This window comes from Schistosoma mansoni, chromosome 2 (assembly GCF_000237925.1).
Source record: "Schistosoma mansoni strain Puerto Rico chromosome 2, complete genome".
Taxonomy (NCBI): Eukaryota; Metazoa; Platyhelminthes; class Trematoda; order Strigeidida; family Schistosomatidae; genus Schistosoma; species Schistosoma mansoni.
In genome coordinates, this window is record NC_031496.1 from 9,467,174 (window position 1) to 9,487,805 (window position 20,632).

Sequence of the window (20,632 nt, forward strand, 5' to 3'; positions counted from 1 at the left end):
ATTTCTGGTAGAATCTTGAACGCTACCAGTTATTGTAAGCAGAGATAAATAGTGACTAGTAGTGAAATCCAGAAAACACGTTGCATCTTATTTGAGACAAGTCAGCTGGATGTACCTGAATGGTTATGGTTTTACAAATTTTAGGTGTTTATAATAGTTGAGAACCGTAGTTAGTTCTTTTGCATGAACTATGGGCAGTTTTATAACTAGAATAACTACATATTAGCAATATTAATATTATAATATTACAATAATAATAATATTACAATATTAACAATATTCTGTGGTAAAGAATTTTACATAAATTAGCAAACCTGTCAGTCAGAAACAAAACATGAAGTTACCAATCAATAAATTGCAAACACCATACAATTTTGATTAAGATCATGAACCGATCTGTTAAATATTCTCCATAATGCAGATATTTGTCGTCGCTAATACATACGTTTCCTTTTAATTAAAACCTACTGCTTAAATGAAAATGTAATCAACTGAATATTTTATTTATTTAGCAACAGTCGTATACATTTTTCATTTAGTTGATGCATAGAAAAGTTGTTTTTTATAGCTACTATTACTACCATTAATAATAGTATGCGTAAACAAATTACACAAAACAAGTGATGTGATCTCTTTATGGTCAACATTGTCAACTGTAGCTTTATTTATAGTAGACAAGTTCAACTTAATAGGAAATAATGTCAACTGAATGGTAATGACAAATTTAAAGAGAAAAATAAATTATAATCAAAACAAAACTCCTACTTATTGATCACTAAAGTTATAACAAATATTATCTTATCCAATCCTTAATCCCGGCCAAGTTATATAAATAATAATACAATATGGCCGATGGTCTAAATGACCCATTATGGCGATGCACTTTATGACATATCTTTGAGTTAAAGATAGTTGGAAGAATTTGAACGCAGATTTGATCCAAGCTGAAACTCAGCTGGTAATACGTGCCTACAATCTAAAGAGAACTAATGCTACACGTTAAATTTAAACATACATCATCCAGTGTCACATCTAACGACATAGCCAATAAGCTATTTGATCAATCTCTACCCATCAATCAATCAATCAATTGTAAGTATATTTGGTAAAAATGAAAAAAAAAAATCTTTCTTAAGAGAAAGATCAAATACAACAATAGTGATGTTTTATTTAATACCAAACCAGAGAATCGTAAATATTACCAACTAATCAACTTACTTCATTAAGAAATTCTATCATTTTATCTGCATGTATATGACTTTTGCCATTCGATCTACAGAAAGAAAATATGAAAACATATTTTTAAAAAAACTTTCAATGAATTCGATAGCCTAGATCGCTTCAATAGAAGTAGGTATATTTAACTTTGTAGTCACAAACTTATTATTATTATTATTCAAGATATTAATGAAAGTGAAAATATATCCGATGTTAGAATACAATGATTGAAGACTGAAAGAAATCATATTACACGGTTAATTAAATAAAATTATACTAACAGTTTTGTTGGTGAAATGTAATATAAAAGGAAAGAAAGTCAATAACAGAATTATACTATAAGAAATTAAAATACTAACATCATTAATTTGTAATTTACTCTAAAGATGAATATTCTAGACGAATAACAAAGTTGAATTTACAATCTAACCCTAAACCAGTTATCAATCAGTCAGTTATATCAGTGATAAATAATTCTGAATGTAACATAAATGTGTATCAGTTGAAGTTGCCATACGTTAAATGAATTAAATGTATTGAATTAATTAAAGTGAAAATCGAATCAACCAATCAAACGATTTATGACAAGTTTATAACCGATTTCACGCAGTTCTATATTACTATTATTATTATTATTATTATTGTTTGCAGAAACGGATTGGATTACCATGAGTATACTTTTGTATTTTAGATGACCTAAACTAGCCACTTTGTTCATAATTAAATGGAAATTGTAATTTTGTTGTTAATTTGGAATCGTTTCTATGAAACATAAGAAAATTTTTAACATATATTAGCCAAAACAATAAGGCGACAACTGGATAATTTTATTGGGATGGAGAAACATTGAAATGATAAATAGTAGAAGTGAAGAATTGTTTTTTTTTATAGGCAAGAAGCACATTCCAATAAGCAAAAACATAGACATCGTTGAAATATTGTATTACAAATTAATTATATAATAATTAAGTTCTTTATTACAAGATGTAGGCTAAATCGGGAAATAAAGCAAGAAGAACTTTTGCCCTAATTAAACATAGTATATTGAAAACTAGTGTTAAATTTAAGTGGTACAATAAATGATACAAATCAGACGAAAATAAGGTTGTAAAAAGTATTCGAAAGAACAATAACAACTAGTTGTAAATAACTTGGGAGAAGAAAAACGTGAACTTCCATCTGTTTAATTCATAATCAATAAAGATTTAGCCGTCAAGTGTTACATTTAATACAATGTTAAAATTCTAAAAACAATTATGTTAGACATGGATAACGTAGATAGAGTGCGTTAGTGAACTTAGTTTTTTTTATAATTTGACAATCAATCTCAAAATATGAAACCAACAGTCCACCGTGATAATACACTTATCAACTGTACACGAATCAGTCAGTCAGTCAGTCAGCTACGAAGTAGGACCAGGCACATATATACATCGGTCCAAGTTGCCATACCTCATTAACACAACAAGATCAAAACCAAATTCATAAAAGTAGTTAATTTAGTGGTGGCAATATATAAAAGAAAGATTGTATAAAAGGATATAGTATAGGAAGGAAGAAAGATATGAAGCAATTTTAATCTCAAGGTTTAAGGGAAGATAAAGAGTGTATACACCTACGCCATTGTGATCGATTCTGAGCCATGTCACACAGAGTATCCAACCATTGATTACGATAGTCACGCGGACCCCAACCAGGTAGTCTGCATCTACCAACATGGCTCACATTAGAAGTTAGTGACTTCAAGCACTGATGCCACGTTTTGGTTTGACCACCTCTAACTCTCTTCCAACCATCCCCAATACTAGTCAGCATAGCGCGTCGTGATAATCAGTGTTCAGGCATACATAATACGCGGCCCAACCACCTCAGTCAATGAAGACTCACAACTTCAACTGATTTACCATCATTACCTAATACCCTGCGTCTAACCTCACTATTACTTACCCGGTGATCCCAGCAGATACGAGCAATATTTCTAAGGCATCCATCGTCAAACACCAGTAACTGTCGAGTATCGTCTACTCTGAATGGCCACTTTTCGCAGCCATAAATTACAACGGAACGAACTGCTGAGCAGTATACTCGTCCCTTATCTTTTACACGAATCAAAATGATTTTGAATAATAATTAATCAGCTAACACTATGTGATACAGTCGATGATTGTAGAAAATCTCTGCAAATTTCGATACAAACTATTCTAATCAACTAAATAATGAAAGATAAAAATTCAAATAGTTTGAAAATCATTTTCGTGACATGGTATTTTGACAGCGCACCCCTAGAGCATTAGAAAGATAATTTGACAGTGTTTGTTAAACGAAAAAATTATAGTAATTTATGGTAGGCTATAATTGACTACACATAACATTAGGAAAATAAAAGCACTAGGTGGTTACTAGTGGATTTCAGGCCATATTTGATCATGAAAGATGTAATTCATAGGCAGGATTAGGGACTCTATGTATGATAATCAAGCAAGTGCATATTATACGAAAAATTGGAAATTTGCTCAGATCCTAAGATCTGGTGAACTATTTTAATGACAGTAAAATAACAACTGGTAATAATGACGCCACACAGATGAGGGGAAAAGATCGATTAAAATTTAATACTAATTTTTCGTATTAAATAACAATTAAAATGTAATCCCTAGGGAAGTTGTAAACTCTTCGTCAGTTGAGAATAGGATAACAGCTTACAGTGAAATAAATTTAATTATCATCCAAAAGGGAAAAAGGTTTTGTTTTTAAACGTAAAAAGAAAAAAACAACATTCTAAAGGACAATCACGTTTGCTTGGTATATAATAAGCGATAGTAAATAATATTAGGAGATGACGTCTTATGATCACTGGAGGACATGATATGAAAGATTTACGAATTCACTAAATCCAACTTAAAATAGTTCATAATACCTATGTTTGATGAATTTAAATTATTTTAATGTATTTAATACAGGGTAACAGTAAAATAAGTAGTAAAGAAATATATTCAAAATATACTCAAAAAATAAGGCAGAACACTGAAAAAATTAACTACTGATATATGGACTTACAGAGATTTAAATAAATCTTCAATATCCGTACGAGGACATATTTTATGATATAATTCGTAGAATTTTTCAAATGGGAATTCATTTGGATCAATATCATCATTCTAAATTTTGAAAAAATGCGCGACAAATTAAGAGTAACAATAATACTAATTACACTGAAACCAGATCAATGTTAGAGCACTATTGAAAACCTGGAAGCGCTGGGCAGCCTCTCCGCCTCAGTCTCGATTGTGAGACAGTTACCTACCTAAGACAATAAAAAATGGTTGACCAACATCGTGGATTCTAGAATAAAACGGCCGTTCAGAGCTTCCAGAATTCCAACGGTGGTCTAATATTAATCAGTTCATGATTTTAATATAACTAAACAATCTACACAGCCCTAAACTGAAAATTATAATCAAAGAAATAACAATTATTATCATTATAACAAGCAAAAAGAAATTTTAAAGCATACCTTTCCATGAGGCAAATTTAAATCTTTTAAACTTTGATATACAATTCGTTCATTACGACCTGAGGCAAATGTCTTCATAATTACACGGACAGGAATTCGATTACGAGCATTCAAAGTTAATGTAAGTCGTAGCCAACTAAAATAGAAAAATAATTTTTTTAAGAAAAAAACAAATTCAGAATTGAGTAAATTTAAAAAAGAGAAAGATGGTTAGATAATTATTCGCTGTATAGATCACTTTTTTTGGCTCTATTGAACAATCTATTCATTTACAAATATCATATGAACTACACTTCGTCCTCATCTATTTGATCATACAATTTTAATATTAAATAAGTTAATTAACACACCGCATATCAAGAATATAAGATAATAGAACTCTAGTCTCTCTCTCTTCAAGCCCCTGTAAAGTTATTTAATAAATCCGGCAAACCTACAAAACGTTTTGTATAAAATCTATGCGTAAATATTTCTTTTCTAGAAAATTCAAATGTAATCAAGAAGATATACAAATGATTCATTTTTATGTCAATAACTCTTTTACTAATCCTTAAATTCAGTAGAACTTAGTAGATAAAAAATATATCAATGATATACTAGAGCTTTAAGTAAACGGTTTTTATCATAAATGTAAACATGGATGTACACTTTTATATTTACATATGTAAATGTAAACATAAATTCAAAAAATTAACGAAACTAATAATGATTATTTTATATTTCAAGATGTAATGTAAAGAGTCAAGCTGAAATTTCTTTGGAGAGGACAATTACAAATGACGTTTCCCGATACAGAACTAACTGTATATTCATAAATGATTATAATGAGATGACAATACAAGTTTCAATGCTCGTATATCCTGGGATCACCGAGTAAGTAATGCAGTCGTTAGGAAATGGGTACTAGGTAAAGATGGCAAATTGATTGATGAAGTAGTGAAACTTCATCAGGTGAGATAGCTGGGACACGTGTTACGTATGCCCAACCACCAACTGCCCCGACGTGCAATGTTTCATGGCGTAATAGTAGGTTGGAAGAAAGCTAGGGGTGGCCAGACCAAAACGTGGCACAAATCCATGAAGTCTCTGACAAGTGGACTGAGCAATGCTGGTAGGTGTAGACTACATGGTTGGGATTCGCGAGATGATAGCAATCAATGGTTAGAGACCTTGAATGACATCGCTCAAAATCGTTTGCAATGGTGTAGGTGTGTCCACTTTTTGTGTTCTGCCAAATTCTAATCTTCTGGATTCTTCATGTCTCTATCTTTTTCTCTTTCCAAATTTATTTCACTGGATTATACTCCTTCAATAACATCTTCAACTCCTAATCTTTCCCATTACTACTTCTACCATTATGGGATTTGAATCGACAACTACATCTCTGTGTTAATATGGTATGGCAACTCGAACTGATGTACGTATGTACGAAGTTCTACGTTGTGACTGACTGACTGACAAGTTTCAACTACTTCATGAAGTATAATTAAAAAAAAGTATTACATCTCATCAACAAGTCTAATTACAAAGCTATGAGGATAACCAGTTTTATCAAATGAAAATAAAAACAATACATAATAACACATACTAAAGTAAATGAGCTGTCTTTTGTCCATTTACTGAAACTGTTTACGCCACAATATAATAACCACGTATAATAAGACTAGTAGTGTAGGTATGGTAGAATAGCTTTGAAAAATAGATAACGACAATAATCGAGAGGTGAAATGAAGAAGTATTTAAAAAAGGAATCCTGAATCACAAAGTGTAGAGAAGGAAAAATATTGAATAAATCTGCTCCACTGCACTGATTTAGAGCTAAATCACTTAATGTCTTAAACCAACAATCTAGATTGACATTCGGATATCAAATAGGTGGTCTGCAGCTACCAACATGACTCAAGTAAACTGTTAATGACTTTATAGACTGACTCTAACTTTTCAGTTTTTAATGCCATAAATTTCTTCGAATCCGTTTCGGCAGCAGCAAATATAGTTCAGCGAGACACGTCATAGCGAGACATACATAACACATACAGTAACCAATTCAGTCGATAAGGATCCAATAACTTATCAATGTTATGAAATCCAGGATATTGTTGTTGTTGTTCGAATTTATGTTCCACATTACAATAGCAAAGTGACCATTAAGCTACTTACTCTATGTAAAGATAAAAAATTGGGGGGGAAAATATTTCACTAAGATTAATTTATCATTACTACTTCATTTAATAGAAATTAAATTGAATATTACTTACTGTTTTCTTAATTGAGTCATGGGGCAAACATTAGCTGCTTTGGTATTATGCGTTAAACTACGAAGGGATTGTATCCAAAACTAAAAAGATATTGATATTATAACAAAAAAAAAATATGTGAAGTTTAAGTAACGACCACATAATAATGACAAAATTGAGCATTGAACACTGAACAACACAAATTAAAGCCAACATTTACAGTAATATGATAGTAAGCAGTGAGGACAATATATTATTATTCATCAAAAGAGAAAGTCGTAAGTCAACTATACTGTTATTCAGATTTATTAACTTCAACTACACTATTTAATTGTTGTTGTAGCTCTGCTAAGTATCTAATTATTTATATAGGCGAATTTATGAAGATTACAGAGTTTCCAAAGTTTAAATCGTGAATTTATTTTGACTAGACGAATTTTGAAAATCTGAAAGTACTGAATAACCGTTTCACTCTAATCACCTGAGTATTGTTTAGATCCAAGTGTTAATCGAGATTAGTGGTTGGTGACGCTGTCTAATTTAACCCTAGACTAATAACAATGAAGTAGATTCATTCAATCTTTATCTTTCTTCCTCTACATTTTGTGATTCAGTATTCCTTTATACATACCGATTCATTTCTTCTCTCCTTACTAAATTCTCTAGTCTTTAGTCTTTTTCATTAGATTTAGATATTTTTTTACTTATCTTATTAATTTCAACTTGTCAAGTTACTACAGTATGGTAACTTAGATCAAGGCATATATATGACAGGCCGTACATTGATTAAAGCATATTGACTGACTAAGAAAATATTCATAAACTTGAATGAATGTTTGTAATTCACAATACAACATAACCTATTGAAATTTATTTCAATTACCACTGAAGATAGACACATGAAAAACATTTTTTAAGTAGACCAACGTTTTATATAATCTAACTACTAATAAAAGACTCATATGACAAAGAGGAAGACAAAAAAAACTCATCAGAATTGACTTGAATTCACACTGGAATAATGTACAATTTAATGATTAAAAGCAAAGAAAAATTCATCATAATTCTATACAGATTCAGTTAACCAGCAACAAAAAACACCTGTATTATAAGTGAACAGAAAGAATAAAAATTGCAAAAGAAACACAACAAACAATGATCTTGACAAAGAATAAATAAATATCTAGGTAAATTAATTAGCTACCACTATGTCGTCTACTTATTTTCACTTGTTAATAGAGAAAACTCTTGTCGATATTGAGTAGGATAATAAAAAAAATGAGGTAGAAAAGTAAAGTTGAAAGGTCCGTTATCTCTTTCTCTAAAACATTATTTTCTGATTAAGATCATAAATCGATAGATGTTAGACCACCATTGAAAACCTGGAAGCAGTGGATGGCCGTTTCATCCTAGTATAGGACTCTTCAACAGTGTGTATCCACTATCCCGCAGGCAGGTTTGGAACCCAAGACTCTCGGTCTTACGTACTGCTGAAGAGTCCCATAGTGGGACGAAACGGTCGTTCAGTGATTCCAGGTTCTCAATGGTGGTCTAACATCTATCGATTCATGATCTTAATCAAAAATTTAACGATCTCCACAACCCTATACTGATATTATGTTTTTGCAATACCATGAATAATCAAAAGTTGATTCAAAATAAAAATAGATACGACATATTCTACTAAATAATAGGACGGTAGTTTTTTTAGATAAAGAATAAATACATTTCAAGATATTTTCACCAGGCTAACGACTGGTAACTGGACGAAAACAGAAACGCCGCGCTGTAATTAATGACGTAATTGACATTTTTTATATTGTGATTCTGATCCATTTGATTAGTCTACATTAGATTTCACTGTACATGCTTCTGTATTGTTGATTAAATTTATGTGTCAGTATAGGAAGTGATCTAGTATAGTGGTCTAATTAATGATCCTAGTTTATCGATCAAATGTTTTATTACTACTACTTAGTGTAGTAATTTGAGTGCATGAAGAAAAACTTGTTTCTCCGATCTTACGAAATCGAGAGAACGAAAGGCGAATGTCCAGCGCTCTAAGCGAGTTGGTCGACATGGAGGTTTCACCTAGGGAAGTTGGAATAACCTGACTTCAAACCAATGGTGCACATGGAATCCAGGATCCAGAAGGAAAAATGATGTATGAACTCATTGCTGGTCATCGGCTACCATAGGATTTCATCTCATAACGTTTCCCCACTGCCTTGTGGATTAGACCTCGAGGTCAAAGGCTTGAGGTGCGGCCCTCTAGGAAAACCACCTGCTTCGGTTTAGGCCGACATACAGCATTCCAGCCTTCATACAAATCGAATGATTTGTGTGGCGCATATATATTCGTTGCTTTCTTGTACCAATGTTTATGTGTTTAAATAAATAAATTAATAAATAAATAATGATATTTTGATAGTATCCCAATGAACAAAAACAACAATTCCTGACATTTTATGACTAAGTGTAAATAACTAAATTCAATAAAATCAACACTAAATTGTATAAAGGAACAGGCAGAACACTTGGTTCTACCAACATCAAAATCAAATAACATTGAAATCGTGCACACATCTAGGTTAGACAATCATAAAAACTCTGCAACCACTGGATAGGAGTTTCGTCCAAGTACAGGAATCTCAGTAATGCACACACCCATGACCCTACAAGGGAGAGTCAAACAAATGACCTTAGGTCTCACGCGAATGATTAACATTTACACCACTGAGCCGGTATACAACGGTATTAATGTCCAGATTTAATCAATCAACGACATTGAGCGATCATCATCAATTGTCTTCGGTGTATAACTGCCTCATAATTGGTATGGTTTAGCTCCAGTGCTGCTATGTTTTCAATGGTTGTGGTGGTGATTCATGGTTCCAGTGAAATCAAGCAATATCCACAACCATATACTGAAAACTCAAATTACATCTGATTATATCAATGCTACGTCATTTATGGTTACCGTGACTCTTTATGAGACATTAACTGTGTGTATTTGTGCGTATGCTAGTGGGTGTGTAAAATATGGAATTTGTAATGACGAGGAGTAGAACTGAAAATTGAATATGTATGTTTATTATTGCTATGAGAAGTAAGTGCAATTTAATGTGGTTGTTTGAATAAACGGTTCAAGTTGAATGAAAAACCAGGACATCGTTTTTGTAGAGAGCACATGGACTGAGCATCATATGAGACGTCTTACCTATTCGTCTTTCTTGATAATGGTAAAAAAACCTTTCTGAATTATTTTGATATTTTCAATATCGATATGGTGATTCTTAAAAATAGCATGAACGACTATTGTTGACTTCCCAATTTTACAGGAATATTAAGAGGTCTTTTGTGCAAGTAAAGGTGTCCCTAAGCGTGAGTCATAAAAAGACTACGCAATATACAATGTATCACACTCGACCCAACGTAATATGTTGATGCAATTGTGTAGAAATAAAAAAGATTTTTTCTCTTTACTCGAACGAAAGCGTTTCGAACGGTGTTGGTTATTTCATAAAGGGATTTAATTCTATGTAATTTCAAGATACGTTGTAATCCTTCTGTTGTAACATGGCAACAAAGTAAACTCTGTGATACCAATCCACGATATTTCATTCAAATTATTATTTGAATATAGACCAATTCGTTTCAATATGTTATGAATAATATTTTCCAGAGAATTAATAAATCAAAAGATGTTTATTATATTATTTTATTCCGTTAGCTTATCTTTTTCGGTAACGATCTTAATAGCTATTCTAAATAGATTTAGAGCCATGAAACGTTTTTGCACTGAATGGATATAAGGAGTTAAAGCTTTTTAAGAACTTAATAAATTTATTAAAATCTTCGCTACATAATGATGAAAATATTCATCTCTGTTCACCTTCGTACTTATAAATATGTCCATTTCTATGATTTCGCTTTTTAAATATCATAGGTCGTAAGCATCTGATGAGAAGTTAGAAAAATCAAATAAAATTATATTATCACAGTTGAAATCATGAGTCAATTGAATCTAGAACACCAGGGAAAACCTGGAAGCACTAGACGGCCGTTTCGTCCCGTTATGGGACTCCTCAGCAGTGCGCATCCACGATCTCGTCTCGCGAGATTCGAACCCAGGACCTACCAGTCTCGCGCTAGAGCACTTAACCGATAGACCACTGAGCCGGCATCCAACGGTGTTAATGTCTAACTTCAACCGTTCACTAATTGTCTTCAGTGAGTTGATATCTCTACAACAGACTTGGTTGAACTCCACTGCAACCATCCTTTTTTTATTTCTTCAAGATAATAAATTTATTTATTTATTTAAACACATAAATATTGGTATAAGGGGGCACCAGATATATATGCGCCACACAAAATAATGAGAATGGGAAGAGAAAAGGGGTAAGATGCATATATAAAAAAATACGAGTAACGATGAGGGAAACTGAAATGTACAACCATAAGAACTCTTTCAGTTAAGGAAGTTATGACCAGTCTTTATGAAGAAAGTAAAAGACAAGATAATAAAGGATTTATGTGTATAAAGTTGATGTATCAACCTGAATGTGTCAGCTCATAATAGATGAATAACTGTAGTTTTCTATTAGAATTTCTTTTGACTAAACAATTTACAAATAATAGTTCATTATGTTAAAGCAATCATCAATATTGCTAATTCTAAACTTGACAATGATATTCACATACTCCACTATTTCTATATTTTATTATTCCTATAAAACTTATTCTAATCATTAGGAATTTCATATGAATAAGAAACTGTAGACGTATATTCTTTATTAGTTAAGCATTCCTAATCAATCAATTGTATGTATATTAAACTAAACTTAATGGAATTAAAATTTTTGGACCAATGCATACGTGTGCCTGGTCCTACGTTGTAGCTGACTGACTGACTGATTTGAAAAGGTATATATAATCATTGTCATTGATAAAATAATTTTTTTCTTTCTTACAATGAAATTACAAAAGTTCAAATAATACAATACACTTACAGAAGCGGTTTCAGCATCTTTAGCTACCATATGAGTGTAGTTAATATTTACCAAATCTAAACCACTGCATATGGTTACAATACGATCCCATGATTTGCCAGATTTTTCTTGAATTTGAGCAGTCAACTTCTCATCCTTTTAATGAAGAAGAAAATTAATACCAAAAAAAATGGAAAAATAATATAATTTGTACTGATAATAAAATTTACCGAAAAAAATTTCCAACGTTTAAAGTTGATCACTAAAGAAATATATGCTGTTGATTAAAACTAGTATTAACTCGTATTAACACTTGTACTAAACAAATACATGGTTTGTTAGTGGTAGGATCTCCTTTTTTACTAGATTATTCTGTTGGATTATTCACTAGAATGTTGTTGGTTACAAATCCCTTACTAATTAGTTGGAGACTTAATACTTACTATTACTGAACTTTACGTAAATATACTGAATTCCATGAAATAAATCTAATGCGTAATCCTCTTTATTCAGCCGAAACAGACAAAGTGAGAAAAATTAGATTTTCTGACGTTTCGTGACTCAGTGTAAGCCACTTCTTCAGAGAATAAAAAAATCTAATTTTTCTACTCATTGGAATATTACAAATATATTATTTATTTATAACAATCTACCCGATGAGCAATTTATTCAAAGTTATCAAATCAAAACTTGGTAATGATACCTACAAACTAATTAATAACTGGATCAAATTATTCAAGTGGAAAGACAAAGTAAGGTTTAATTACATTGATAAACTCCGCTTAATAAATGTATCAAACAAATCTCACTTCTGATGGTAAGACAAAAATATTCCTTTTTCAAATATTTTTCCTCTTTATAGGAATAAACAGTTGCACAATTATAATCCTTCATACAGAATAATTAGTTTACATTATATATATTTTTAGAAATAGAATAAAGTCACAGCAACATTTACATCATGTAAATATGTATACGATTGAAAGATGACAAATTAACTGAATTATTTTATTGTATTACACTATTTCCTTTACAAAACAACAATGACAGATAAACAGAGATGGTGCCTAGCAGTGGGATCCAAGACGCGCGTTTCGTCCTATTTGGTACTGGTCAGTTAATGTTCTCTCCGGGACTCAAACCCAATGCCAGTCACTTCAAACGCCATCGCGTTATCCACTTAGTTACTGAGTTTAGATAACCACTAGGTTGTACAGTTCGGTCCCGGAGTGGACGTGAACGCTATGATACAGGCACATCAATCTGATGAGTCCCAAATGAAACGAAGTTTAAGTCCTGGATTCCATTGCCAGCAACTATCCATCTCTTCTTATAATGCCTGTGACTTAAGGTAATATTGAAGAAATCTATAGAGGACGCACATATGTCAATAAGAGACTGATCAACGACAGTCCCAAACATCAATAGAAAGATCCAAACAACCAATACAAAAATCAATTTAAAAAAAGACAAATCTATCAATCATTAAAATAAATAAAAATATATTTATATCTAAAGAATTTTTTCTAAAAACGATCTATAAAACTGTCATTATCATAACAATAACTGACTACACTTAGGTATATTACATTTTTAATGAACTCTTCAGATGATAAATAAATTAATTGTACAAGTCATGAAATTATTATTATTATTATTATTAAATACATACATGAACAAACGTCATAACAATTATATTAGTTCATTAATTACTGACCCAATTATGCATTTTTATCAAAATCAATAAAAAAAATAGACAATGTATTTACTTCTTTTACTATATATGCTATTAACTAATTGTATCTGACTAAATAGGAAGTATTGTCTTATTTTATATAATATATCTAACATATTCTTCATAATCCTTATCAGATATAATTTATGTATGAACTAACTTATGTAATCAATGAAATATTTCTATTTATAAAGTGATAAAGTATAGAGATACTATTGCAAATACAAAACAATTAATATAAACCGAATAGTAGCCACAAAAACATTTACATTATGTTAATTGATAAATTACGTATGATCTAAAGTTATCGATGCCATAATGTCAACTATTGATGAATATTCAATAAGGTTTGAGGAATTGAACAAAATAATATAATGACTGAAGTCTACTGAATTAAATTATTTTACATTATTTTGCTCTAGTAAACATGATCAAGACTGACAATAATCGATTGTTCAAAACTGGCAACACTATGAAAACTGATTGAAATCCTACAAGTTGGTAGGAGAAGAAAAAAACATGACGCGATTACAGAAGAGTACACAACATGGCTCTTTAGTTTATTTATTATAGTCGAAAGCATCAAATGCTAAATTACTTCATCATTTTGAAATGCATCTGCTGTCTGAAATAAAGTTTATTGCGAAGAAAACAATTACCATTTTTTCAATGATAAAATAAAGGATTTCATCGTTGATGAGTATCGAAAAGATTCTAATTGTTATATTATTAGTGTAATGTCAGTTGTAAAATCATTAGTGAATGTTAAAGTAACCCGTAACTAATATTTTGTTCAAGCGTTTATCACATACTCATTAAAACTTAAATGACTTATACAGAAATAAATAAACAATTGGTTATTACTTGATCAAGTATTTCGTAGAAGTTTATGTAGTTTAATTGTACTTTTCATTACCAACTGATAATCATTAAATACTTGTTTTGTCATCGTTTTCTAGTTCTTCATCATTACTCACTTAAAATGAAATTCACAAATTTTTTTTTGAGTTTCTCTATTAGCAACTAATCTTTGAATTGCTGAGTTCAAATCAATTAATGTTTATTTTCCCAAATTCAATTGATTTGTAACGATACAAAGAAATTCTTAACAAACAATCTCCAGTATGTTATCATTTTAATTTTGGTTAGAAAGTCACTACAGAACATAAATCAGTGAATATTTGTAAACTACACAGTCCAATTCTGATTAATATTAAAGTAGAATGTACTGAGTTTATAAACCAAAAAAAATAAGGAAAAGATATGTATCTATGACCATCTTGAAACTACTGATGATATATCATAACATTTAATTGGAGTTAAATGATGTAAATTTGATATTTTCATCATGTCTAGTTACAGAAGGAAAAGAAGAAAAAAGCTGAACCATAATTAGAATTCAGCAATCTTTAACTGTATTTTGTTCAGTTTCTAGTACTTTCTGCATATTCATCATTATCATTAACAATGTTATCAACATCATTTTCGTATTGTTATATTGTTTGACAAATATTCATCCATTTGACAAGTGAAACTCTACAATAAGAACAATTATTATATTGTTACAGTCACTTAGTTAGAAAACACATAGTACACTTTACTTATGACAGCATTATCATTCAAGTGAATATAATTGGGAAAACAATTCATTTCTTCACCAATTATCATTTACTATGACTACTAATGTTTGTCTATTTATTTATTTGCTTTCCATAAACTTTGTAAAAAAAATTACAAACGGAAATGATGAAATGATAAATTGTTCTCTCTAGACAATAAATGTCTATGTGTAATGCGTACACCTGCTAATCTACATATGGAATGGATGGATGGATAGATAGATAGATAGATAGATAGGTAGTTATGATTCCTTGCACCTGGAGTTCAGATCAAACCTTTCATCTATATCGAAAGAAAATAATTAATTTAATTAATTACTGTTACTAGAGGTACAATTATTATACTAAAACTGCTACCACTACTACTACTATTAATCGTAATAATAATAATAATTGTACGGACATGAGGACTAATAAATTATTTCACAAACCATATTACTGTTATAGTTTCTTACTGTTTATATATAAAGACCGGAAACTATTCCCACAATCTAATCACAATGTATACAAACCAAATTACTAAACTGCTGATAGACAAACATATAATTTCGTTTTTTTTTCTCTATAGATTACAGGAAACAGTTATTATGCCTGAGTATAAAATTGTTCTCTACTAATGTGTCCTCCTGAAATCATCAGTTATAAGTTTCAAATATCTGCTGAGTTAAACTGAATTAGATATTCTCTATATTTTAAATAAATAAATAAATCTGTATGTAAATGATTTAAGGTTAATCCAGTCTATGTAACCGTTTAGGTTTTCAACGAATTCATGAGCATTTTTGCGAAAAAAGATGACTGCCGGACATAAACCCAGTAAGATTAAGAAGTATACGTTTACGATGTTAGTTAATTGAAAATTAGGTTTGCATAGAAATATGTCATGTTTTCAGTTATGTCATGTCATGGTTTATTGTGTAGTAGTACATAAACCAGTTCGATTTTATTGTACTTTATTTCTATTTTACTAGAGCCAAGGTCATCAGAAAAGTACTCATGTAAAATAAATAATAATACAGTTACGATGCAAAAACAAACGCTATATAAGATACCAGCCTGAATTCGAGCTACGATGATAGAACAGCAGAAAAACCTGACGATTGGCGAAAGCTGTATTAGCTAGTTTGAGCTATATGGAGCAAGTAATATGATGTCCGTGAAACAATCTATAAGCTCAATGACTAGCACATTAACAATTTTCAAATATCTCTGAAACGTCGGTCGGCATTCGTCAAAAAACAATTTAACCGGCCCATTGTTCCAGCAAATTCAATCGTACTTTCTAGCTGTCCATTACTAACAAATACCGTTCGACATTCAAAGGAAGTATAAATGTCAAAGCGCTACATAGATATTTTCAAGAAAGCTTATGTTTATTTGTTACTAGAAAAAACTAGTTTGATAGTTTACATCATAGACTGACCTTGATAAGACTGTCAAGAAGTCCCATAATAGGACTAAACAAATGCTTAGTGCTCCATGGCTTTCAATCGAAGCTTGAATATATAGTTTTTTCTTCATGCACAATATGAAACTCTAGAATCTTTACAAACCCTCTACGGTGGTAAACAAAATGGTTATTAAGAAACCCGAAATTATCTCATCACTCTTCAAATGAAGCCCTTTCACATTAATTTTGGTTAATTCAGTGTCATCAATTACCCCTTAAACAATTACATTCATATTTAGTATTGTTTTTTTTTGAATCTTCCCATCGATGTGTTAGGACTGCAACTGGTCAGTTTTTAATTGGCATATGTGCATACTGTGCGTCCCAGAGTGAACATCAACTCTGAGATGCAGGTACATCCGGCTGACGAGTCCCAAATAGGACGAAACGCGCGTCCTGGATTCCACTGCTAGTCACTATCCATCTCTGTTTACAATTACATTCATAGTTTTCATATTGAACAATTCACTTTAAGGTATAAATAAAACAAAATTATACAACCAGCGAAGCTGTTCTTTAGCTTGCATGATACCAGAAAAGATGATGATGCTAAACTTACAATAGAATCATAACTTTGATGAATCTATGATATCCAAATTTTAGTAGTATGAAATAATGTGTTTTACATTTGAATAAAAATAAAAGTCCATCCACATAATGTTGGCACTTATGGGAGTAAAAAAGTAAATAAAACCCTCCATATTTTAAACATACACGTAAAGATCTCATTCCCTAAATTAATTAATTATTTTATTTCTCTTTAGACTAATAAGAAACCTGAACACCTTTTCCAAAAAAGGTTCACTTTATCCCTATTTATATGGAGTTAAATAAGTTGGTTTTTATTTATTACTTCCAAGAAACTAAAATCTTTGAAACCTTGGTAACAGTGTACTTTTACCGTCATTTTTTTACCGTAATTACTAAATAGGAAGTAAGAGAACAAATGAAATCCACTTAATTTTTATTGAAATGGCCAATATCCTATAAAGTGACTGATTATCATTTGAATAATCCCTTTAAAGGAAACAATCTCTGAAAAAAAAGAGATAAATAAATATATGCGAAACAAACAATATCGAACAGGAAATTCAGTACGGCTCCCAGATGAATTTGTTTCGTAAATGTCAAACACTTACTGGTCATTTCATCTATTTTTGTATGTGATTTTCGGTTTCTTAAGTATCTACTTAATGAGCTTGAAGTTTGCTGCACTAAAACTGCATTAACTAATTAATACCAGATTCTGATATTGGATAGACAATGTTAAATGTGTAAAGATTAAAGTTATTTATATTACCAAAGTTTCAATACAAATAAATATAATCATAATACAATATTAGTCGTTAATAATCGAGAATATACTTCATTCAGTACTCTGTAGCAATGTATGTTATCAATGCACTTCAAGACTATAACGCAAAAAATTAACCTCCGAAAAGACAATAACATATACTTACATCTTCAGTGGACTCAACTTCATAAATCATAACGGATACTTTGTATAAGAGTTGATACAACTGTATCAGTTTGTACTTAGTGCTTCTAGTTAAATGAAATACAGTTTCATAGCAATGAATGCAAACAAGCAGTTAAATATATATAAATATATTTAGAAAATAATTACGATATCCATGCCAGTTTACAGGTATGTTCAGGTTGATACCAAAAAGAAATTAACACATTATGGAAAAGATGAGTCTACAATTTATCGACAACTAATAAAGGATGAAAAAAGTGGTTTTGAAAAACTTTAACCACTTACTAGATTCAAAATAAAATTATAAATTAGTGTGAGAAATTAGGACTAGAGCTTTGAGTTAGAACTCAAAGTTATGAATAAGAGTCAGGGTTTTCATCGTGAAACGACATCATTGATAATATCAAAGTGTTACTTAACCATATCGATGAATGAATTCACGCCGAAACCCAAGAGTCACTATTCTATTTCTAACTGGTTTGTCCAATAAATAATGATAGTCCTGTAACTAATTTAAAACAATGTGTCATAAATTGTCTTGGTAGAAAATTTATCAAAAGGATTTTAATGATACGTAACAGCAGTTGAGAACCAGTATTTTTTCAGCAGGCATAATTAGGATGCCTTTTATCTAAAGATACTAATGTAGTGAAGGGAGATTCCAGTATCCTTACAGAATACTTACATAAACTAGCATCAAACATTAATTTTCTAACAACTGCTTCAATTATTATTACACATTGTACAAACAAAATAATTATCAAGTGATTAGGATTTAGTGAAGAATTCTGTGTAGTTTAAAAAATGAGAGAACTGATCAATTATTCTGTATAAGTGAGGAACAAATCAGAAGCGTATACATGTATAACTCAAACATCGGGTAAAAACGTAGAATATTTAAAACCTGAAGTATGCTACAATATCGTGTATAATGTAACAACAATTCATTAGATATTCAGAAAAATGAGCTTATCAACAATTGTCAGATTATATTATTTGGTATGTTTATTTTAAATGATTAAATATACGTAATAAAGGGATTATCCATCACTATAGCCATTAGTAGCCGAATTAATACTACCCAAAAACAACAACAAACGTTTTTCATTAGCTTATCAAGTGTTTAAATCTTATACCATTTATAAACAAACAAAACCAAACTTTTTAATCATTAATTAAGCCAGAACTAGTGAGAAATAAGGAAAAAAGGATCTATACATGTGTAATATTCATAAACTGTCAAGTGAACTAGTTAAACAGTAGAACAATGAAGTAAACAATGGATTTTCTATGTTTTTACTAGGATAGAAATGAAAAGAAATCCATCTATTTAGATAAAATAAATGAATATAGAATAATACCATTCATAATATACGTGAGAAAGAGAGAGATAATACAGGTCATTTTTCTCATGAGTATCAAATTACTTTAAGTACTACAAACTAGTGGTACAATAACAAACAAGTTGCTTAGTAACAAAGATTAAAGTGACTTTTTAGCAACATAAACAAAGATCTTTGTCGTAATAAATTAAATAAAATGTGAGAACTTCATGACATAAATTTTGTTGTAAGAAAAACTATGTGTTGAATTTTATATCCATTGACAGAGAGACAGAAAATGTCCAAATGTTTACAGCAAAAGTAAAAAAGTACAAAAATAAAGTCACGATTACTACCGAAGTCTAACATTTTAACACCACAACAAGTAGTGAAGGTTTGTCATTTGAAAAGAGAATGTTCCTCTGTATTGAAAGTGACAGTAATCTTATACAATATGCTTGTATAAATAGTTGACAAATAATGATAACGTATTAAATAATAAGCACGGAAAGAGAACAAGAGAATACGAACTCTACAAACTACACTCTCAACCTCACCTTTAAACCTTTATCCTAGGACTTTGCTCTATGATAAGAATGCTAATCAGATGCCGTAAATTAGGTATAATAATAAAATTACTAAAATCTCCACAAAACCCCTTCTGATAATGATCATGTGCTCACTAGTGACTGGCTCCATGAGGTATTTCCTGGAGTTCTAGTGAGAAGCAGTAACCAGTGGAGTTCAACTAGGTCTGTTAGAAGATATCAACTCACTGATGATATTGGTGAATGGTTGCTCAATTTCGTGAATTGGTTGAAGTTAGACATTAACACAGTTGGATACCGGCCGGTTCAGTGGTCTATCGGTTAAGTGCTCTGGCGCGAGACTGATAGGTTCTGGGTTCGATTCTCGCGAGGCGGGATCGTGGATGCGCACTGCTGAGGAGTCCCACAATAGGACGAAACGGTCGTCCAGTGCTTCTAGGTTTTCCATGGTGATCTAGCTTCAGTTGACTCATGATCTGAACTCTATAAAATTACTAAAATCTCCACAAAACCCC

General features: G+C 30.8%; 1 protein-coding gene across 1 annotated transcript in view; it reads right to left on the bottom strand.

Annotated features, from left to right (window-relative positions):
• Smp_146330 (putative phospholipase C beta) overlaps window positions 1-20,632 on the bottom strand; it is a gene marked incomplete at both ends in the record, with an annotated part of 91,637 nt that overhangs the window by 53,112 nt on the left and 17,893 nt on the right. Inside the window, 4 exons of the mRNA XM_018795606.1 lie at window positions 1,219-1,273; window positions 4,276-4,376; window positions 4,733-4,868; window positions 6,991-7,070. Of these exons, the coding sequence (XP_018649902.1) occupies window positions 1,219-1,273; window positions 4,276-4,376; window positions 4,733-4,868; window positions 6,991-7,070 (372 nt within the window). The remainder of the gene's footprint in view (window positions 1-1,218; window positions 1,274-4,275; window positions 4,377-4,732; window positions 4,869-6,990; window positions 7,071-20,632) is intronic.